General features: G+C 56.3%; 4 protein-coding genes across 9 annotated transcripts; 2 read left to right on the forward strand and 2 right to left on the reverse strand.

Annotated features, from left to right (window-relative positions):
• Nucleotides 1-40: 40 nt before the first annotated feature.
• WDR6 (WD repeat domain 6) lies at nt 41-9,530 on the forward strand. Its single transcript, XM_059939658.1, has 7 exons — nt 41-251; nt 5,231-7,712; nt 7,817-7,900; nt 7,998-8,114; nt 8,200-8,318; nt 8,415-9,010; nt 9,142-9,530. The coding sequence occupies exons 1-6, from the start codon at nt 152-154 to the stop codon at nt 8,873-8,875; spliced, it is 3,363 nt and encodes a 1,120-aa protein (XP_059795641.1). The 5' UTR covers nt 41-151; the 3' UTR covers nt 8,876-9,010; nt 9,142-9,530.
• On the reverse strand, nt 9,074-12,370 carry DALRD3 (DALR anticodon binding domain containing 3). Of its 4 annotated transcripts, none has more exons than XM_059939668.1 (12): nt 12,183-12,370; nt 11,806-12,101; nt 11,425-11,681; nt 10,958-11,037; nt 10,747-10,875; nt 10,360-10,430; nt 10,223-10,266; nt 10,015-10,097; nt 9,742-9,924; nt 9,552-9,683; nt 9,389-9,457; nt 9,074-9,306 (listed from the first exon to the last, which is right to left on the reverse strand). In XM_059939668.1, the coding sequence occupies exons 1-12, from the start codon at nt 12,336-12,338 to the stop codon at nt 9,187-9,189; spliced, it is 1,620 nt and encodes a 539-aa protein (XP_059795651.1). In that variant the 5' UTR covers nt 12,339-12,370; the 3' UTR covers nt 9,074-9,186. The 4 variants fall into 4 exon arrangements, with proteins under 4 accessions (XP_059795651.1, XP_059795650.1, XP_059795649.1 ...); XM_059939667.1 differs by having other exon boundaries at nt 9,552-9,665; nt 10,205-10,266; XM_059939666.1 differs by having other exon boundaries at nt 10,205-10,266.
• Nucleotides 12,371-14,771: 2,401 nt separating this feature from the next.
• NDUFAF3 (NADH:ubiquinone oxidoreductase complex assembly factor 3) lies at nt 14,772-16,401 on the forward strand. Its single transcript, XM_059939681.1, has 5 exons — nt 14,772-15,346; nt 15,433-15,625; nt 15,793-15,859; nt 15,954-16,054; nt 16,133-16,401. Exons 1-5 carry the CDS (start codon nt 15,270-15,272, stop codon nt 16,247-16,249), a joined length of 555 nt encoding a protein of 184 aa, XP_059795664.1. The 5' UTR covers nt 14,772-15,269; the 3' UTR covers nt 16,250-16,401.
• Nucleotides 16,402-16,955: 554 nt separating this feature from the next.
• IMPDH2 (inosine monophosphate dehydrogenase 2) lies at nt 16,956-21,904 on the reverse strand. Of its 3 annotated transcripts, XM_059939671.1 has the most exons (15): nt 21,722-21,904; nt 21,237-21,285; nt 20,919-21,020; nt 20,724-20,798; nt 20,173-20,379; nt 19,581-19,668; nt 19,308-19,507; nt 19,136-19,226; nt 18,941-19,036; nt 18,596-18,667; nt 17,790-17,933; nt 17,560-17,704; nt 17,324-17,467; nt 17,159-17,242; nt 16,956-17,056 (listed from the first exon to the last, which is right to left on the reverse strand). In XM_059939671.1, the coding sequence occupies exons 1-15, from the start codon at nt 21,817-21,819 to the stop codon at nt 17,035-17,037; spliced, it is 1,617 nt and encodes a 538-aa protein (XP_059795654.1). In that variant the 5' UTR covers nt 21,820-21,904; the 3' UTR covers nt 16,956-17,034. The 3 variants fall into 3 exon arrangements, with proteins under 3 accessions (XP_059795654.1, XP_059795655.1, XP_059795656.1); XM_059939672.1 differs by lacking the exon at nt 18,596-18,667 and having other exon boundaries at nt 21,722-21,903; XM_059939673.1 differs by lacking the exon at nt 21,237-21,285 and having other exon boundaries at nt 21,722-21,809.
• Between the last annotated feature and the right edge of the window lie 242 nt (nt 21,905-22,146).

Raw genomic sequence — 22,146 nt, forward strand, 5'->3', positions numbered from 1 at the left:
TCGTCATTGGGTCTCGGCGGCAGGCGCTCCTGCTTCTGCTACCTGTTGCTACGGGCGCTGTAGAGCTGCAGCGAGGCGCGCGGGAAGGCTCGTCTCGCGAGAGCTCGGCTCCCTTCATGACCGTGGCAGCTGCAGCGGTTCTGGGACTGACATGGACGCTCACGAGGACTACGTTTGGCCGAGGGCAACCTCGGAGCTCATTCTCCTCCCGGTCACGGGTCTGGAGTGCGTGGGGGAGCGGCTTTTGGCGGGTGAGTTTTGGTTTGAGGCGCGCGCTAGCGGAGAAGAAACTGAACGCTCGCCTGGGGAGCGGCCTTAAGAACAAAGGGATGCCGCGAGGAGGAGGACGGGCGGCGGGCGGGAGCCCGGAGATGGCGGGGTTGAAGCGCGGCCCGAGGAGCCCAGGAAACAAAGAACTGAGGTGGCTCCCGAGGCCTTTCATAAACTGCAGGTGACGCGGAGAGGGCGGGTGGGATGGCAAAAAGGAGCAGGGAAACGCGGTCGGCGGGGGCGGGGGAAGGGAATGAGAGACGCCTGTGGCCGCTTGGATGAGTTGGGCGGGGCCTTGGCCTCTCCTGAGGGGGCTCGGCGAGTAGGTCGGCGATGGGTCCCCCCCGTGGGCGGGTCCAGAGCCCGGGGCGTGGCCTTTCGGGCGTGGGCAAGGCCCAGAAGGGGGTGTGGCCTCTCCGGTGTGAGGGTGCGGCGGGTGAGGCTCTTACCTAGAAGGTGGGGATGAAGAGCCTCTGGCCAGGATGGGGTCGCGGGAAGCCAAGGACGAGACCTTTCTGAGTAGGCCAGTGCTCGGGGAGGCGGAGAGCGAGGTCTCTCCTGAGATGGTTGGGTTCCGGGAAGTCCGATGTCGATGCCCCTCCGAGGAAGGTCGGCTCGGGTAGCAGAGGCCAGGGATCTGAGGCGGCAGAGACCTGGGGAGCGGTGAGGCTCGACTGGAAGCCACTAGTGACCGATGATGGTGCTGCGGAGTTTGATAAGGGTCCCAAGGCAGAGCACTGGCTGTCAAGCCTTGAGTGAGCTGCTAGCAATCCTAACGGGGATGGATGTATGGGGGTGGGGGATGGGGCGAGGGATGGCCCAATTTTGGTGTGGTGTGGGGGCTCTGGGAGCCCAAGGTTCCTACACTGAGCTAAACTCCTAAGGCTCCTGGAGGAGAGGATAGCTAAGCAGAAAACTGAAGAACCGCAAAAGTAAACTAGAAGAGAAGGTTCCTGGCAGAGGGTGAGCAAGCCAAAGGCCTTAAGACTGAGTTTGTCACTTTGTGTGAAAGAGGGAAATTCTTATGAGGCTTCAGTAGGAGGGGAGGGTGGTCTAGGAGAAGAGGCTGGAGAAATGAGCAGAGGCCAGACCATTTAAGGCCTAGATGTGACTTTATCCTTAAGGGCGTAAGGTCCCAGTGGCGAAGCCCCATTGAAAGGTATTAAGCGTGGGAATGGCTTGGGAAGTTCAGATCAGAAAGCTTTTAAAGTGAATTCACCTATTCCTGTGACTTCCAAAGTGACTTTTATATTGACAGTTCTCAGATCCCACCCATGTGTACTGATGATCTAAATGTGTATCTACAATCTGAATTCCCAGCCCTTGTTGTCAAGTGCACAGGTGCCTACAAATTGAAATACTCCTGCTCAGCAGAGGGAACACCAGCCACTCAGGTGCCCAAGCCCAAGAATCTACCTTGTTCCCTAGGCCAGTCTGGTTGATTTTCACTTCATACATGTGGCATCTGTCTATTTTTTCTACCTTTATTGCCATCAAATTTGAGGCCATGCACCTATGCCTCCCTGACCCTCTCAGTAATGTTCTCTCTAGCCCATCCTTGAGCCCTTTGTTTCCTGTTCTAGCCACACTACCCAAAGCTCTTGCTCACCTCAGGGCCATCAGATTTGCTGTTTCCTCTGCTAGGAAAGGTTCACCCCCTCTCACTCCTGCCTGCACTTCCTTTGGCTTACTGCTGCTGATCCCTGATTCCTCAGCCTAAATGTTTTGTCCTCCAGTTGGCCTCCCCAGACACTCACCCAGTCTGGTTAGATCAGACCGGGGTTTCTTAGTCTCAGCACTATTGATATATTGGAACAGATCATTCTTTGTGTGAGGGGCTGTCTAAATTGTAGGATGTATAGCAGCATCATTTAGCCTCCACTCGTAGATGCAAGTAGCACACACAACTCCCGGTTGTGGCAACCAAAAATGTCTTCAGACATTACCAAATGTTTCTGGGGGGAAAATTTCCCCTCTGTTGAGAACCACTGGAGTAGACTTTCCCATTTTATATCCTTTTTTTTTCCCCCTCATTTTATATTTTTAAATCAACCTATATAGTTCTTTCTTGGAACTTACCAAAATTATAACTATGTAGTTTACTTGTGTGATATTGTTTGTTTGTTTTTAATATTTATTTATTTGGCTGTTCCGGGTCTTCATTGCTGCATTGCTGCATGTGGGATCTTCAGTTGCGGCATGCAGGATCTTTTAGTTGCGGCATGAGAACTCTTAGTTGCAGCATGCAAACTCTTAGTTGCTGCATGTGGGATCTAGTTCCCTGACCAGGGATGGAACCCGGGACCCCGGGTTGGGAGCGTGGAGTCTTAGCCACTGGACCACCAGGGAAGTCCCTACTTATCTTTTAATTTTTATTTTATGTTAGAGTATAGTTGATTAACAATGTTGTGTTAGTTTCAGGTGTACAGCAGAGTGATTCAGTTATACATATACATGTATGTATTCTTTTTCAAATTCTTTTCCCATTTAGGTTATTACAGAGTACTGAGCAGAGTTACCTGTGCTATACAGTAGGTCCTTGTTGGTTATTTTATTACTTTTTAGAATATTTATTTATATATTTTTTGGTTATCTGTTTTATTTTTATTTGTTTGGTTTTTTAAAAATATTTATTTGGTTGCGTTGGGTCTTAGTTGCAGCTCCAGGACTCCTTAGTTGTGGCTTGCCAGCTCCTTAGTTGTGGCATGTGAACTCTTAGTTGCGGCATGCATGTGGGATCCAGTTCCCTGACCAGGGATCAAACCCGGGTCCCCTGCTTTGGGAGTGTGCAATCTTATCCACTGCGCCACCAGGGAAGTCCCCTGGTTATCTATTTTATTTATTTATTTAAAGTATTTTATTTATTTATTTATTGGCTGTGTTGGGTCTTTGTTGCTGCGCGCGGGCTTTCTCTAGTTGCGGTGAGTGGGGGCTACTCTTTGTTGTGGTGCGAGGGCTTCTCATTGCGGTGGCTTCTCTTGTTGCATAGCAAGGGCTCTAGGTGTGCGGGCTTCAGTAGTTGTAGCACATGGGCTCAGTAGTTGTGGCTCGCGGGCTCTAGAGCGCAGGCTCAGTAGTTGTTGCGCACAGGATTAGTTGCTCCGTGGCACGTGGGATCTTCCTGGACCAGGGCTCAAACCCGTGTCCCCTGCATTGGCAGGCAGACTCTTAACCACTGCGCCACCAGGGAAGCCCCTGGTTATCTATTTTAAATATGTGTGTGTACATTGTCAATCCCAGATTCCCAATCTATCCCTCCCCCCACTCTTTCCCCCACCCTGTAACCGTAGTTTTGTTTTGTTTTGTTTTTTTAAATTTTATTGGAGTATAGTTGATTTACAATGTTGTGTTAGTTTCAGGTGTACAGCAAAGTGATTAGGTTATATGTATACATATATTCATTCTTTCTCAGATTCTTTACCGATATAGGTGATTACAGAATATTGAGTAGAGTTCCCTGTGCTATACAGTAGGTCCTTGTTGGTTATCTGTTTTTTATATAGTAATGTGTGTATGTTAATCCCAAACTCCTAATTTATCCCTCCCTGCCACGTTTCCCCTTTGGTAACCATAAGTTTGTTTTTGAAATCTGTGAGTCTGTTTCTGTTTTGTAAATACGTTCATTTGTATCTTTTTTTTTTTTCTGGCTGTGCCTCGCAGCTTGTGGGATCTTAGTTCCCCCACCAGGGATCAAACCCGGGCCCTCGGCAGTGAGAGCGTGGAGTCATAACCACTGGACCAACAGGGAATTCCCTGTTGTAGACTTTTTGATGATGGCCATTCTGACCGGCGTGAGGTGATACCTCATTGTAGTTTTGATTTGCATTTCTCTGATAATTAGTGACGTTAAGCATCTTTTCATGTATTTTTTGGCCATCTGTTGCGTGATATTGTTTAATGTCTTCCTAATCCACAGGAGCAGGGTCTTATTCATTACTCCAGCATATAGTTCATTGTCTGGTTTATAATCGATGTTCTGCAGTTTTTTGTTTTTGTTTTTTTTTGTTTTTTGACCGCACTACAGGGCTTTCGGGATCTTAGTTCCCCAACCAGGGTTCGAACCCGAGCCCCAGCAGTGAAAGCCAAGTCCTAACCACTGGACCGCCAGGGAATTCCCAAATAAGTGTTTATTGAATGTCAAAAGATTGAGATCACAGGCTGGGAATAGCATGAGGGATTGCTGTTGTCATCTCAGGTTAAGAGGTGATGTCCTGGATCAAAGTCACTGTGGGGGATTGGATTTACAAATTCTTTAGAAAATGAAATCTGCAGAACTTGGAGACAAGATGTGGGAAGTTAAAAGGAACGGGCTTCCCAGTTTGGGGCTGGGGTTGGGCAAAAGATGGTATGGTCATTGGGGTGAGGACATGGAGCAAACTTGAGGATGAGCTAGTAGAGTAGGACGTGCCTGCAGGGCAGCCAGGGGGCAGCTGAGGGTCACAGCAGCATCTGCTGCCAAAGTGTGGGCTGCCTTTCCCCATTGATATTGAACATACTCACATCTTCTGAGATACAGAGAAGAAGCTCCTGGAAATCAGGAGGGGTTCTGCTGTGGACCCAAAGTGGAAAGATTGACTTACTGGGTCTGCCTCTCCCCTGGGGGAGGTGGGAGTGGGAAGAATGCATGTAGCGGTAAATGAGGCCAAGGATTTGGGGACTAAAGCTGAGAGGGTTCCTGTCTGAAGCATGAGAAGTTAGGTGGGGTGAGGAGGAGACTGAGTTTGAGGAATTCATGGTTGAGTTGAATGTGATGGGTGACTGATGAGGGGATCAGAAAGTCAGCACTGAAGGTACAGCTGAAGGTGAGACCAAGGATTTTCCAAGGTTCAAGCCTGCAGAACTGAGTGACCTAATATATTCATAAGCTACTTACTGAGAATTTTCCCTGCTCCCTGTCTCTTCTTCATGGCTCATCAGAGTTAGGTGAGGGGTTCTGATGTGGCTCTTTGCCTCTGTCCAGGTGAGGGGCCAGATGTCCTGGTGTACACCTTGGATTTTGGTGGACATCTGCGGATGATGAAACGAGTGCAGAACCTGCTTGGCCACTATCTTATCCATGGGTTCCGAGTGCGACCAGAACCCAACGGAGACCTTGACTCGGAGGCCATGGTGGCGGTGTTTGGGAGCAAGGGACTCCGAATTGTGAAAATTGGCTGGGGACAGGGCCGCTTCCGGGAGCTCTGGCGCTCTGGCCTGTGGAACATGTCTGACTGGATCTGGGATGCCCGTTGGCTTGAGGGGAACATGGCCTTGGCCCTGGGCCACAACTCAGTGGTGCTGTATGACCCTGTGGTAGGGTGCATCCTGCAGGACGTGCCCTGCACGGACAGGTGCACCCTCTCCTCAGCCTGTCTGATTGGAGATACCTGGAAGGAGCTGACCATAGTGGCGGGTGCCGTTTCCAACCAGCTCCTGGTCTGGTACCCAGCAGCTGCTTTAATAGACAATAAGCCAGTAGCCCCCGACCGACGGGTTAGTGGGCACGTGGGTGTCATCTTCAGCATGTCGTACCTGGAAAGCAAGGGCTTGTTGGCCACAGCTTCAGAAGACCGAAGTGTTCGCATCTGGAAGGTGGGTGACCTGCGGGTGCCTGGGGGTCGGGTGCAGAATATTGGGCACTGCTTCGGGCACAGTGCCCGTGTATGGCAGGTTAAGCTCCTAGAAAATTACCTTATCAGTGCAGGAGAAGACTGCGTCTGCTTGGTATGGAGCCACGAAGGCGAAATCCTCCAGGCCTTTCGGGGCCACCAGGGCCGTGGGATCCGGGCCGTAGCTGCTCATGAGAGACAGGCCTGGGTGATCACTGGGGGCGATGACTCAGGCATCCGGCTATGGCACCTGTTGGGGCGTGGGTGCCCGGGTTCGGGGGTCTCCGCCCTCTGCTTCAAGTCCCGTAGCAGGCCAGGTGCCCTCAAGGCTGTGACGCTGGCTGGCTCATGGCGAGTACTGGCAGTGACTGATACAGGGGCCCTGTACCTTTATGACCTCGAGGTCAAGTGCTGGGAGCAGCTGCTGGAGGACAAGTGCTTCCAGTCCTACTGCCTCCTGGAGGCAGCCCCTGGTCCTGAGGGCTTCGGACTGTGTGCCATGGCCAATGGGGAAGGTCATGTCAAGGTTGTCCCCATCAACACTCCAACTGCAGCTGTGGATCTGACCCTGTTCCATGGGAAGGTGCACAGCCTGAGCTGGGCCTTGCGTGGCTACGAGGAGCTTCTGTTGCTAGCATCGGGCCCTGGTGGTGTGGTGGCTTGCCTAGAGATCTCTGCTGCGCCCTCTGGCAAGGCCATCTTCGTCAAGGAACGTTGCCGGTACCTCCTACCTCCAAGCAAGCAGAGGTGGCACACATGCAGTGCCTTCCTACCCCCGGGTGACTTCCTGGTGTGTGGGGACCGCCGCGGCTCCGTGTTGCTGTTCCCCTCCCGACCAGATCTGCTCAAGGATCTTGGGGTCAGAGGCAAAGTTGGGGCTGGTACTGGAGCACTTGGAACGGGTAGTGGCAGTGGTGGGAGTGAGAACGCCTTGGCTGAGTGGGGCCCTGTGTCCACCCTCCCTTCTCTGCATGGGAAACAGGGTGTGACCTCGGTCACCTGCCATGGTGGCTACGTGTACACTACAGGGCGTGATGGTGCCTACTACCAGCTCTTGGTGCGAGGTGGCCAACTCCAGCCAGTCCTAAGGCAAAAATCCTGTCGAGGTATGAACTGGGTGGCTGGGCTCCGAATGGTGGCTGATGGGAGCATGGTCATCCTGGGTTTCCACGCCAACGAGTTTGTGGTGTGGAGCCCCCGGTCACATGAGAAGCTGCACATTATCAACTGTGGTGGAGGGCATCGCTCTTGGGCCTTCTCTGATACTGAGGCAGCTATGGCCTTTGCCTACCTCAAGGATGGGGATGTCATGCTGTACCGGGCTCTTGGTGGCTGCACGCGGCCACATGTGATTCTCCGGGAGAGCCTGCATGGCCGTGAGATCACTTGTGTAAAGCGTGTGGGCACCATCACCCTGGGGCCTGAATTTGGGGTGCCCAGCTTCATGCAGCCTGACCACCTGGAGCCCACCAGTGAGGGCCCTGGCCTGATCGACATTGTGATAACGTGCAGCGAGGACACCACCGTCTGTATCCTGGCACTCCCCACAGCCACAGGCTCAGCCCATGCGCTTACAGCTGTCTGTAACCACATCTCCTCGGTGCGTGCAGTGGCTGTGTGGGGCACTGGCACCCCAGGTGGCCCTCAGGATCCTCGGCCAGGCCTGACTGCCCATGTGGTGTCTGCGGGGGGCAGGGCTGAGATGCACTGCTTCACAATCATGGTCACCCCAGACCCCAGCACCCCAAGCCGCCTTGCCTGCCACGTCATGCACCTTTCGTCTCACCGGCTGGATGAGTACTGGGACCGGCAGCGCAATCGGCACCGGATGATCAAGGTGGACCCAGAGACCAGGTGAGGTGCACTGTCAGACAGGAGCACGGGGTGGGGGGCATGCAGGGCAAGCCCTGTGCCGCTGCTCCCAGGCTCTGCCTGATGGCTGTGTCCTGTCCTTGCAGGTACATGTCCCTAGCTGTGTGTGAGCTCGACCGGCCTGGCCTTGGCCCCCTTGTGGCTGCAGCCTGTAGCGATGGGGCAGTGCGGTGAGCATATAGGACCCAGGGGGCCTGGAGACAAAAGAAAAGAATGTAAGGATGTTTAGAATGGGTTCTGAGCTGGGCCATTCTCTGCACCCCCCAGGCTCTTTCTCTTGCAGGACTCTGGGCAGCAGCTACAGCTCCTGGCTGAAACCTTCCACCACAAGCGCTGTGTCCTCAAGGTCCACTCCTTCACACACGAGGCAACAAATCAGCGGCGGTGAGAGGGGCTGCATGGGTTTGGTGGGGGCTTCTATTGCTTTCCATCCCCCTCACTGACCCAGCTGCCTTTTCCTGGCTACCAGGAGGCTGTTCCTGTGCAGTGCAGCCACGGATGGCAGCCTGGCCTTCTGGGATCTCACCACTGTGCTGGACCATGGCTCCCCTGCCCTGGAGCCTCCAGCGGACCCTGGGCTTCCCTACCGTGAGTAGCTAGAGTGCCACTATGGCTGTCCCCCCACCTCCCAGTGCACCTAGCCAAGTGTTGAGCTGGGTCGTGACAACCATCTTCTTCCTCCAGGGCTGGGCAGCCCCTGCCTGACCCTCCAGGCTCACAGCTGTGGTGTCAACAGCCTGCACACCTTGCCCACACGTGAGGGCCATCTTGTGGCCAGTGGCAGTGAGGATGGCTCCCTCCATGTCTTTGTGCTTACTGTGGAGGTGCCAGAGCTGGAAGAGGCTGTGGGGGGCGCTGAGCTGGTGCCCCAGCTGCAAGTGCTGGAAGAATACTCTCTCCCCTGTGCACATGCTGCCCATGTGACAGGCCTCAAGATCTTAAGCCCAAGCCTCATGGTCTCAGCCTCCATCGACCAACGGCTTACCTTCTGGCGTCTGGGGCATGGTGAGCCCACCTTTATGAACAGTACAGTGTACCACGTAGCAGATGTGGCCGACATGGACTGCTGGCCTGTGAGCCCTGAGTTTGGCCACCGCTGTGCTCTTGGGGGCCAGGGCCTTGAGGTTTACAACTGGTATGACTGAGATGTCCCGCGGTGGCCGGCATGCTGGGCATGGGGCCTGCTCACAGACAGAGTGACTGTCTGTGCCCATGCCCAGTGTGCCTTGAGGGGAGGAAGAGGCAGCCGCGGGTTCCTGACTCAAGAGCAGGAGCTGGAGGTGAGTTGAAAGCCACCTGGGCAGACCAAGAATATGCCCCACTCCCCACAATGGGACAAAAACTTTGTCACAGAAGCAATTTATTTTGGTTCTGGGTCTCTAACAAAATCTGTGGGTTTTTTCCCTTTCAGTTGATGACTTTGCGGACATTCCCAGATATTGGGGCCTCTGTGGCCTTAGATGTGACTCAGTGGAGGGAGACCCAGCATGGCCAGCCCGGTGTGGAGCACTTCACGCACAGCCCGCAGAAGCTGCAGACGGGCAAACATTTGACCAAACAAGTGTGGTCGAGGCTCCTGGAGGAGAGAAAGGGGCCTGCTGGTCTCATCCTTTGCTTCCCCTGCACCCCCCACATATGCCCTTTTGCTGTGCACTTACCCCTAGGATGTGTACCCGGTTATAGTATGAGCTGAAATCCATGCTGAGCTGTACCAGGAACTTGCACACCTAGAGACAAGAGACTGAGTCACTGGCCTGTCTCTCTTTGTGCCCCAGAATAAAGAATAGTGTGTGCAGTCCATCCCAGTCTCCTCTGCCTTACCAGCTCTGTGCGTGCAGTGATGTGGAGCCCTGGGGCTGTGCGGGGCAGGGCTGCTGTGTGGCCCAGCAGGTCTGGGAAGGGGAGGACGCTGTTGAAGAGCAGCAACCACTCACCCTGTGGGGGAGAAGGGTGCTGGGAGGGAAAGGCCTGTGCTTCCCACACGTGACAGCTACCCAAGAGGGGCACTCACCTCATCATGTAGCAGGGAGAAATCCAGACTGCTCACAGGTGGGAAAGTGGGGTACAGACCTTGTTCCATGCTGCACTTGTAACTCTCAAAGAGTGTGGCAAGACGTGCACAATTATACATGACAAAGGTGCCACTTTTGGTGCCCTTTGTGGAAATGCTGCTGTCGGCCAGGGCCAAGAGAAGCTGAGGAATGAGGGCACAGCTGCAGAGGGAGGACAGCCGCTGCACACCCTGTTCCCCCCAGCCCTGGCCCAGCAGGGCGCCCAGGCTCACCTGACTTTGTGGGGCTGTGCTGAGCATCTCAAACTTAATGGTTGCCACAGAGAGAACCCTGAAGATTTCCATCCAGGCTGGGTCTGAAGGAGTACGGATCAGTTATGTCTCTACAGGCAGGGAACAAGGGGGGCAGGGGTGCAAATGACCTTCCCCTACCCAAAGCACAGCCAGGGTCTCCCAGGCGCACCTTGTGCCAGGTCCCTACCGTGCTTCAGTGCTGAGGCCTTGCGCACCTGGGCATGCCGGAGCCTGCATTTTGAAAAGAGTGAGAGGAGGACCAGTGGGCAGAGTCCCCCACCGCAACTACCCTGGCTTGGTGGCCTTCCTTCCAGCCTCACTCACTCGTAGTACTCGGGGGCAGTCAGGGTGCCAGGTGCACCAGCTACTTTCACTGGGCCACAGACCAGGTGCTTCTGTCAGGAAGATAGCAGGGGCTCAGCCAGCTGGCGATACCCTCCAGGAACCTAAATTTGGTTCCTGGACTCCCCCTCCCCCCCAGCTTTTTACCTTAGGACCTCCATCCCCTCAGGGTAGCCTCCTCAACCTATTCTTCAATATTCTCTGGGCTATGATGCCTCCAGAGACCTCTCCCAGCACCTGCTGCACGTGCCCATTTACCAAGCCTAACATCTCCCCAAGATCAAGTATCACCTTCTGGACCCATCAACTAACAAGTGGGTTTCAAGGGCCCTCTGAGGTTGATGTAGGGAGCCACCATCACTAACCTACCTGTCTGAGAGGAGCCTGGTCATCCAACTTCCACCAAAGCAGGTCCAACTTCTGTTGCTGGAACTCCTCCTCACAGCTCACCACATGTACAACCATGCAGCTATCTGTGCCAGCATCTGGGGCCGCGGCCTACAGGGTAGGACAGTCACTGCTGGGGACACGAGACACCTGGTTTGCCAGAGGCCTGCAGGGTGGGGTGTCAGTCACTAACCAGGCCTAGGGAGCTGTCCTCAGCCCAATCCTGCACAGCCTGCTGCAGCTCCGCCAACACAGCGAGCAGATCCTCCGTCACTGCGAAGAGAACACACAGGGCTGAGGCCGGCGGGGATTGCAGGGCCCAACTACTTTCTTTATCTTTTTTTTTTTTTTAAACATGGATTTAATAATTTATTTTTGGCTGTGTTGGGTCTTCGTTTCTGTGTGAGGGCTTTCTCTAGTTGTGGCAAGCGGGGGCCACTCTTCATCGCGATGCGCGGGCCTCTCGTTGCGGAGCACAGGCTCCAAACACGCAGGCTCAGTAGTTGTGGCTCACGGGCCTAGTTGCTCCGCGGCATGTGGGATCTTCCCAGACCAGGGCTCGAACCCGTGTCCCCTGCATTAGCAGGCAGATTCTCAACCACTGCGCCACCAGAGAAGCCCCCCGACTACTTTCTGGCCCTGCTAGGCTCCAGGTCCTACCCAGACAGCTGTCCAGGTTGGGGTCATAGCCAGTTGTGCGTCCCCGTTCGTCCACCAGCTCCTTCAGGCACACTCGGCCCAGGGCGCCAGAGGGCAGGGCTTCCGCGTTACGAGCAGGGGTGAGCTCTGCAAGCGCGCGGCTCCTCAGGGCTTCGGTCGCGGCTCTCTCTGAGGCCGCGGGCCAGTCCACCCGCAGCTGCTGCAGGAAGGTCGGCATGTGCGGGTCCCGCACGGCGGGCACTAGGCGCACACTCACCCTGCGAAGCGAGGCGGCCGCCTCAGCCCGAGCACCGGGCTCAGCTATCCCCCACTTTCCACCCGCAGCGGCTCTCGGACCCCCATCGCGCGCTTTCTCCTTTGTGGGCCCGCGCCCCAGCTCACCTGTGAGCGTGCAAAGCTCGCGCCAGGTGGTCGGCCACGAGCACGGCACGCAGCTGGCTCAGGCGGAGGGCGCAGGGGCTGCCGCGCAGCGCCGGGCAGTGCAGGACGACGCGCGGGCCCGGGGCGGCGGGGACGGTGGGCGCGGCATAGGCGGCCACGGCGCCGAGGACGCGCTCGAAGACGGCGGACCGCCGCAGCTGGAGAGCCAGCCCCGCGGGGGTTGGCGCGCAGCTCAGTACCGGGGCAACGCCAGGACCCTGCAGGCCTACGATGGCGTGAACCACGCGCTCGGGCACCTGCGGAAAGACAAGCTGGTGAGCGGGTCGCGGCGCTCCCAGCTACCTCGGGCCGCACGTCCCCGCCCTGCTCGCGCCCACCTGGTCGTCCCCGAAGCGCGCCTGCAGCGCGCGCCGCGGTGCCAAGAAGTCTCGGACACGCAGGTGGCGGGCGCGTGTCTCCTTGAACCACACTGGGCCGCCCGGCCCCAGGGCCGCGTTGAGAGCTCCCAGCGTCTCCTCTACCCCAAGGCGCATGGCGACCGGAAGGAGTAGGCAGGACCGGAAGCAAGGAACCGGAAGCAAAATTTCGAGGTCGAACTTCCAGGAGGCCCAATTGGTTGGGGCAGGGATCTGGCTGCGGCCCGTGAGTGGACAGGTGCGCTCGACCTACGACTCCAGTGCTACCTCCGCGTGGCCCACCAGCTTGGCTCGGCTACGGGTCCGAAATCTCTGGGTACGCTACGGGCCTAGGATTCTCTCGCCGTCGCCCGCAGTAGCAAGCAGGGAAAAAACCTAAGTCTTACATTTATGTATTTGTGATAACGTTTCATTTCCTCCATTTACACATGATCAAAACGGCAAAAGTCCCAAGTGGAGTCTCACTGAAATAGGGCGGCTAACATTAAAGCCACTTTCATGACCTACTGAAAAAAGTCACATTTTTAAGAGAATTTGTGTTCTCCAGTTTCGGGTTATTTGCAAGCATTCCCTCCTTTGACATATGGGTTGTCTTTATTCCTAATAAATGCCCACTGATAGAATTGCCGGTTTTCTCCTCTTGAATCTTGAGTAATTAGAACAATCATGATGGTTTCCAGAAGCTCTTAATGCTTCTCCTTGAACCTGGTGTACTTTAACAAGGATCCTCCCACTTCCTGGTTTAGGCAACCAGCCATTGTGGGTCAAATAAACAATGTGACCATGAGAAGACCCAGCTTAAGAACAGTTCACTGAGCACCCCACTCCTCTACCAGTGAGAATGCTCTTTCCTCTGTCCCACCAGGGCTCCTGAATGTCTTCACTTTACTGTAACTTAGATAACCCTTTCCTCTTTTCTTTAATGGGGATTGAACCTAACGCAGTAGAGCGCTGTGCAGCAGATCACTGGCAAACCCCTGATCTCCGCCCTGGAGCAGTGAGAATAACCAGAGCTCAGAAAGGAGAGAAGCCTCGGCGCAGGAAAAGCTTGGCAAGGCCCCTTTCTGGGCTAGGGCTGCAAGGCCCTGCTGGGAAGCGCCGAAAGAGCACTGGGCGGACACGACATTCCCGATGGCTTCTTGGGTGCCCACTCAACGGGAGTGATCGTGTCATTCCAAAGCGCTTTCCATGCGTCACGCGCACGACCCGGGGACTGCTGCTAACAAGGTTGGGGGCCCGGAGGCGGAGCTGGGGACTTCAGCTACTCTGGGTGCATGAAGACGGTTGGGGGTGGTTTTACCCCAGGAAGTGAAAGGCTATCTTTAGCGAGCTGCGGGCTGGGGCTGCCCTGTGGGACTCACCGCCATTTGCAGCCCTATCCGGAGGCCCTGGGTCCTCCCTCCCTTGCCAATGGTACCTCGGGCTCCAGAGATGGCCACCGCCTCGGCTCTCCGACGTCTACGCCTGTCACTTCTAGCCTGAGGGCGCACCTGAGAGGGGACGGAAACCAGAGCGACCCAATAAAGTATGTCTGGGGATCAGGGGCTAGCCCATTCCATCTGGGTCAGGACGCTGCTCAGGCAGGAGAGCAGGGAACGAAATCCAAGTGCAGCTGGAATGCTCTGGAGACAACAGCTGCTTTTGGGATTCCGTTGCCCGCTGTCCAGCCGGGGAGGGGGGCGGTTTGAGGGGGTTATCCCTCGCCCTAGGGCCAGATCAAAACCCCCCACTCCCAGTCGCCGGACTCAGGAGCTGAAACCAAGTCTAGTGGGAACGAGCCGCTCACCTAGGCCCCCAAACAATATGGGTGGTGGGGGCCTTCCCCGGGACCAGGTCCCGATCCGGATTAGATCCGCGGGGTAGGATTAGTCCTGTTGGTCTCATGCAGTCAGGGCCACTGCAGTGACGGTGGCGGGGCGGGCTTCGGGATCAACCAAGAGGGAAGCGCGCCCGTGGGATCGGAGGGGAAGTAAACCCTCCTCGGGGACACCCCGGCACCCGGGACCCTTTGTCCGGTGACGCTGCCAGTGCCCGGAGCGCTAGGGGCCCAATGGGCCCGCATGGCAGCGACGGGACTCCCGGAAATCCATTGCGACCGTCCTCGGTTGTGTCAAGCCTCCCGCCAGCCCGGCCCCGAGGGTGGCAGACGCGGCAACGTGCCCCTGAGGCCAACACCACGGTGGGCGCGCGGAGATGCCAGAACCTGCGCGGGCGCCAGCGATTCTCACGCCAGTAGGCCTTCTGATTCGGCTCAAGACGGGGCGCAAGGAATTCTCGGGACGCAAGCGAAGTGAGCGAGGACAGGGCGATGCTCCAGCCGCTGTCTAGTTCAACGTCGGGTCCGGTTTAGGCCCGGTCGACCGCCGAGCACCTAGAAGTACCCCACCAAGGCGTCCCCTTCCGCTTGCTCTGGCCGCAGATTTGGAGCCATTTTAAGGAGAAACCAACCAGCCACGCCCCCTCGCGCTCTGGAGAGGCCAATCCATGCTCAACCACGCCCCGTGCGACTCGCGGCCGCGGCGCCAACGGTCGCGCTTGTGACGGTTAGGGAGGGGCGGGACTCGGGGGACAACCGAGGGAAACCTGAGCTGCCCACCTCGCCCTCGGAACCCGACTCTCCAAAGCCGGGATTAGAGGCTTGGGGGCTGACGCCACGCCCTGGCCAGGTGTGCGGGAGTCGAACAGGTGCTCGGCCGCCCCGCCCCGGGCCCCGGGAGGCCGGCGTAATGGCTGAGAGCCGGGGGCCAGGCCGCGGCTGGGGCCCAGGCAGTGCCCTGAGGCCAGCCACGCCACCAGGTGTCCGGCTCCCGCAGGACGGCCTGCGGAGATCTGGGGAGGGGCGGACGGCAGGTGCTGACACCGGAGCCGCGCTGGGGGACGCGCCTTCATGGGACCGAGGCCCCTGGCCCGCTCCTTCCTCTCTCCCGCGCTGGGCCGGCCGAGTTGCGCGGTGCCCTCCGCGACGCTGGGGGCGCTGTAGCCGCGCTAGGCTTGGTGACGCCACGACCCCGCTGTGCTTGCGCCAGCCTCCCTGCACGCCGGTCCGCCATGGCCGCCGCGTTCGTGCTTCGGAGCCAGTACCGAGCGCGGCTCGCCCTTCGCTGTCCGCCTGCGCAGCTGCCATGGTGAGCTCGGACCCAGCGTCCCTGACCACCCGCTCCTACGGCCGGCGATTCCCGGCCCCCTAGACCCTGATCATACCTCTCCGCAGGGCCCCGCGGCGTGGGCATCGGCTCACGCCGGCGGATGACGAACTGTATCAGCGGACGCGCATCTCTCTGCTGCAGCGCGAGTCCCCGCACGATATGTACATCGACAGCTACAACAGCCGCGGCTTCACGGTCAACGGAAATCGCGTACTTGGGCCCTGTGCGCTACTCCCACACTCGGTGGTGCAGTGGAACGTGAGCCCTTCCCTGCAGTGAGGAAACCGAGGGCCACAGTCACAGGCCTGCCCCCTGATTCTGTCCCTGGCACACCTGGCTTTTCTTTTGCCCCGCACTGGAGCAAGTAGAGGGCCTCTGGGGAAACCTAGGTGGACTTGTATTTAACTTGTCTCCTCCCCACACAGGTAGGTTCCCACCAGGACATCACCGAGGAAAGCTTCTCTCTCTTTTGGATGCTGGAGCCCCGAATAGGTATTGGAGGAGGGGAGGGCTGAAGTGCTGAGCCCCAGAAAGCCACCCTCTAGACAGACCTGGTTGTAGACTAGCCGTGCCCATCCTTCCCTAGAGATTGTTGTGGTGGGCACTGGAGACCGGACTGAGCGGCTGCAGTCCCACTTGCTGCGAGCCATGAGGCAGCGGGGCATCGCTGTGGAAGTGCAGGACACAGTATGTCTGGGACTTGGGAATGCGGAGGGGAGCCCAAGCTTAGCACTAGCCCAGCTGATGCTGGCTTTCTCTTTGCAGCCCAATGCCTGTGCCACTTTCAACTTCCTGTGTCATGAAGGCCGAGTGACAGGAGCTGCTCTCATTCCCCCACCTGGCGGGGCTGCACTCACATCTCTGGCCCAAGCTGCAGAATGAACCACCAGGAACTTACCTTACCCGTCCAGGAGGGCCCTGGCACCTTTTGCAGAATGCAGGGGTTTCCAAAGCTTTCACTAGCCCCTCCCCCTTTGTCACTGTAACACTTGTCTTGTTTGCCAGCAAATTAATAATTTAACCCACTTCTCTGATTTTGTATTAGGTGTGTTGCTGGCCAGGCGCTGCTGGCTCAGTGAGTTCTTGGAGGGGGTTGTGAGGGAACCAAGGGGTCATCTATTTGTCTACACTGCTTGGCCTCTCAGAGGCCAGGAGACAGTATAGGCACCTGTTCTAAGCTGTATATCTATCTACTTGCTGACATGCAGATTTGAGGGGACCTCTGTGTTTTCTCCACGAGGTCCTTTTAGAGATTCAAGTTAGAGAATATGTATGTGGGTCTCAACCTGATCCCATGTGGCCAAACTTTGGGCTAGCAGGAGGCCCCGTGGATGCGAGTCCAAAGCCCCATGGACTGTTCTGTGACCCTTCCTAAGCAGCCACAGGCAATTTCTGAGACCAAACCCTTGGGGGCCAGAGCTTGTCTGAGCTGCCTTTTGAGATGCCTCAGGAGGGGCTTTTTGAATCTAGTACTACCCCCCACTTCCAGTTCCTTGAAGCACCCTTATCTGGGGGCATGAGGCTTTCTCTGGAAATGAAGGTGCTTTATTTTTGTGTATCTGTGATGGTGGCAGCTGCAGAGCGCCACCTGCTTGTTGACCTCAAAGATCAGGCATCACTTTTTTTCAAACTTTTATTGAAAAACCGAGGGTGTGCTGTATCCCTTTTCAGAAAAGACGCTTCTCATACCTGTTGGCAGAAGGACCAGCTGTGAGGTGAGGGCAGGAGCATGGAGGCATGGAAGAGACCTCCACCCCAAGGACAGAGGAGTGGAGAGGGTTGGTCACTTACGAATGGAGGCTGTGGACACCACCTTCCACCTGAGCTGAGGATGTTCTCTTCTCAAACTTGAGCTCTCCAGAATACATCATGGCTCTGAAGAGAGGCAGAAGTCAGATGTGGGTAGCTGGCCCTGGACCAGCCCCTCTACCCAATGTCCCAGCTCCCTAAGCTTACCGGACTTGGGTCAAACTCTTGGCACCAATGTCCTGGCAGGAGTGCTGGATGCCGGCAATCAGGTAGGGCACAAATTTGTGTATGGATCCTTTATCCTGCACAGCCCCAGACACCCCCTGGGCCACCTTGATTTTGTCAGCTTCACTGCAGGGAGAGGCAGGAAACAGGCAAAGTCGAAACATGGATGATGCTGCCATTGCAGGGTTAGCATAGGGCAACCGACCTGCCTGTCCCACCTGAAATATCGGTTCTGGCTGCTGAGATGCTTGTCCATGGCATCGAGAGAACCCATACCACGATATTTCTTTAGCCGGATCCCATCAGAGAAGAAATACTCGCCAGGGGCTTCAGTGGTAGCAGCCAGGAGGGAGCCCATCATAACTATGGACAGAAGGAATGCTGGGGGAAGACCCTGAAAGGCATTAGGGAAGGAGACCCACTAGGCTCCCTGAATGTTGGGCCTCACCTGTGGAGGCCCCAAGGGCCAAAGCTTTGGCAATATGGCCCACATTTTGGATTCCTCCATCAGCGATGACAGGAACACCAAAGCGCCGTGCATATTCTGACACCTTGTACACTGCTGTTGCTTGGGGCCGCCCACAGGCCAGCACTGTTGAGACATGGAGGAACAAATGGGGGTGGCGTTAGTGGGAACAGGCAAGAGGCTCTGTGGCCACAAATCAGCACACAGGAGCTCTCAGTTACACCTGCACCAGGACTGCAGCCTGGTAGAGGAAGAGTCTTGTCTGGGATGGCTGCTGCCCCATCAGCCTTAAACAGTAGAAATAGCTGTGATGGCTTCCATTCACCCTTGGCATGTGTGCGTGCATATGTGCATGGCCCAGGGCAGCCTCAGGCACGTGCAGTCAGCAGCCGGGAAAGCCCCGCCCAATTGATATCAGGTGGGGTAGGGGGTCACCGTGCAGTTAGTACCCAGAGACCCACCCCTTGCTCCCTGCATGGTGGGTAGCTCAGGCAAGATCAGGGCAGTGGTCGTGTGGAAGGAAGAGTGGACCCCGGAGTTGGTCCTTAAGCTGTGCCTACTGAGGAGATGTGGGCAGAGCAGGGCCTACCTGGTGGAGGTCCTGCTCTACAAACACCCCAGGAAGAGAAGGGAGCTGTGTTCTTGAGCAGCTCCCAAAACCATGGTCTGTCATTCAGTTTGCCCTGCCCACCCGTCAGCACCACAAACCCCGGGAGCTACAGCTACAGTCAACCAAGCAGCCGGGCAGTGGGCAGCTGGGCCGGGCCAGTGGACCGGGCCGGACTTACTATAGCAGCCCGTGACAGTAGAAGGGCATTTGGGGCTGTGGGACTTTATGTCTGGAGGGATCTTGGGAGCCGCTAAATAAAACAAACAGACCAGAGTTTAGAGAGGGCACGGAGCAGGAGCGGGGAGGCCAAGGCTAGGTGGGGGAGGAAGTGGCAGGTGAAGAATGACGAGAGCTCGTCTTACTTCCAGCATGTTACCCATCCAAGGGGCCTGTTTGGCCCTGGGGCTGCCCCTACTGGAGGACTCAATGTAGTTCCCATAAGAGCGCATGGCTCCAGGGCATGTGGGGCTAAGGGCCCTGCTAAAGCCAGGTCTCTGAGGGCCTCGCCAAAACGTGTTCTTACCTTCTTGAGTGATGCAGATGGAGCCACTGCCCATTCCCACCCGCAGGGCATCTACACCAGCATCAATGAGGTTCTTGGCCTGAGCAGCTGTGACCACTGCAAGGAGGAACAGGGAAAGGCTCACATGAAGGTCTACGTGGGAGCCTAGCTCCCCCACTCTCGCCCCACATCCTTCAGTGCCCAGTCTTGTCTCACCATTGCCTCCAATGACTTGGAGACTGGGGTATTTCTCTTTGATGTACTTGATCATGTTGATCTGGAAGATGGAGTTTCCCTGGGAAGAGTCCTGAGACAGGAAGGTAGTCCCAATGAGACTGTGGTATGACAGCTGCTCCTACCACCCCACCTTGCCTGTGCAGCAGCTCACCAAAACTACCACGTCCACACCAGCCTGGGCTAGCAAGTCCAGCCGATACTTGTCATCCTCATGAGTGCCAATGGCTGCTCCACACAGCAGCTGCTTCTTGGCATCTTTGGAGGCCAGTGGGTAATCTCGGTTTTTCTTCAGGTCTGTCCGGGCAATGATGGCCACCAGCTCATCATCTTCATTTACAATAGGTAACTTTCCTGGGGGCAGGGCAGGACATAAATCAGGACCTTGGTCTTTGGTTCCAGAACGCTTCCTACCTCTAGGACTCACCCTTCTTGCTGCGCTGCAGAATTTCATTTGCTTCCTTCAGTGTGATGCCTGCAGGGGCTACCACCAAGTCTTCCCTCTTTGTCATGATCTATAAGAGAGGGGAGTTGTGAGGAATGGCAATAGGAGATCAGGCCTCCCAACAGACCCTGCCCTAACTCAGGGGTGAGGTTCCAAAGACCACCATGTCTACACACCTGCACCCAGACTACCCTCAAGTAAACCCAACAGTCTGCAGCAATCTAGTGGCAAGAGTGAGAATTTAGTAGAAAGGGCATCAGGTACATGGAGCACACTGTGGAGAAAGAGCCACACCAGAGAAATGACAAGAGGAAGCTGAAGTTGGTCCTTGAGCACAGCCCCCGCTCTGGGTGTGGCAAAAAATTTGGGTATGCTGGCGAACATTTGGGCAGATTGAAAGCCTTTGGTGGGGAAGGGATGCAGGAACCCCACGAAAGGGTCAGAAACTTAGCCGGGTGTTCATCTTTCCCGGACAGCAGAGGCCCTCAGAGTTGCCATTCAGACAACAGAACAGAATCCTTTATCTTTAGCCTGGGCTGTCAGAGTTTGCCTGTGCTCTGTCAGTGGCACCCACCTCTCCCAAAAACCGGTCATGCTCCTCCTCCTTGAGAAAATCAATGTCCCTCGAGGAGATGATGCCCACCAGGCGGCTCCCCATCCGGCCTGTGTCAGTGATGGGGATACCACAGAAGCCATGCCGGGCCTTGGCTTCAAAGACATCCCGCACTCGATCCTTGGGACTGAGGACCACAGGGTCCGTGATGAATCCCTGCTCGTATTTCTGGAAGGGATGGTGAAAAAGGGCACTTCTGAACCACTTTCATCAGACTTTTAGTCTGAAGCCTGGGATCTGTGCCAGCTCCCCCTTTGGCAGTGCCACAGGATCAAATCACACAAACACTTCAAACCCAGAGCTAGGAGACATGAGTGAACTGCAGGCACTGTCCACCTGGCCCTCTTCTGTTGCTTTAAGACACAGGGTCTCAGGCTCTTCTCCTCAGGAATTGAACCCCCACAGTGGGAAAGAAAGGATCCTAAATCAGGAGAATAATTCCCCCACTCCCACCCCACTCCACCTCAGTGCAATTCCCAGGAGCTCTTGACCGTGGTCTTTTCCCTTCTGACCTTCACTTTACGAACTTCATTGGCCTGGAATTCTGGTGTACAGTTGTGGTGGATGAAGCCAATACCACCTGTAAGCTGCAGGATACACAAAAAGAAAACGGGAAAAGTGACAAAGAAGAAGAGTGGCATGATTGTATGCCTCTGGGAAAGTGAGATGGGGCCCCTGCTTCTGCCCTCACATGCCACAGTGCTCACCGCCATTGCTATGGCCATCCCAGCCTCTGTGACTGTGTCCATGGGTGAGGAAACAAGTGGGGTCTTCAGAGTGATCTTTTTAGTCAGAGCAGAGGTCAGGTCCTAAAGAAATAAGGCCAACTAATGTGCAAAAGCACCTCATATACCTCAGGGTGGTGCCATGTTCCCCGCAAAACAGGTGCTCTGTATGACCTGCATGCCAGTAAGACCATTCCATAGCATCCACCCCCAAAAGCAATCTACTGAGGTAGTCGAGAGGGGACAGCAGCACTTTTATCCAACCTTGATACTTAGGATCCAATTCCTGTCCATACTCACCACTTGGTCTGCAGTGAAATCGATGTACCCGGGGAGAATGAGAAAGTCACTAGAGGGGAGGGGAATTGGGAGTAAGGGTCAGGCTTATGGCAGCCTGAGACGCCATCCTCATAAATCATCTCTTAAGGCATTCCGGCAGAGAGGGAAATGACCTAGCCCGAGTATCACAGGCAAGGCAGAGAACAAGGTAGAGATGGAGACAGCGGACCTTTTCTGCCACCTAGCTGTCATCAGCGCCTCTGGCATCCTGACAACTCCATGTGCCCAGAGAACGGAGTTTCTAACCTGGAAATCTCAGGCACTACCAAGATGCCTCCTCCATCCCGCCCGCTTCAGACCTGTCAAACTGAACCTGAGATGGGTGGGGAGTTTCCGGAATCTGTCCCCCACGCCCGAGCCAAGCGGGCTCAATGGAAGCCCCACCCGGCCTCCCAACCCTGCGCGCCGCTCCTCTCCTGGCCCAGGTGAGCCCGCTAGGCCCGCACTTGTAGGTGAGGCCGTCCCCGCAGTTGAACAGCTGCTGTGCCGTGAGCCCGTCGTCCGGCACGTAGGACGTGCCCCCGCTAATCAGGTAGTCGGCCATGGCTAGCGCGGGGCAAGGCCGCGCGTCTCCGAGGACGGCGCCGCAGAGGCCTCCGCCTTCTGGGCCGCGCCAATATAAACCCGCCGATATCGTCACCGCGCCCAGCACGTCGCCGACGTCAGGACGCAGCACGCACGTACAGAACTCGTACGCCTCTAGGGCGGGGCTGGCGGTAAGGAACGCAAGCGCATAGCACACCCTAGGGCTGTTTCCTGTTGCTACCCCCTCCCGCAGGACCTCGCCCGTCCAACGAACAGTCAAGGCTTTGCTGCCACTGTCCCGCCTGGCTCCTCCCAAATGAAGAGGCGTTGTTCACTGGCGTTGTTC

The sequence above is a fragment of the Balaenoptera ricei genome, chromosome 11 (assembly GCF_028023285.1).
Source record: "Balaenoptera ricei isolate mBalRic1 chromosome 11, mBalRic1.hap2, whole genome shotgun sequence".
NCBI classification, from domain to species: Eukaryota; Metazoa; Chordata; class Mammalia; order Artiodactyla; family Balaenopteridae; genus Balaenoptera; species Balaenoptera ricei.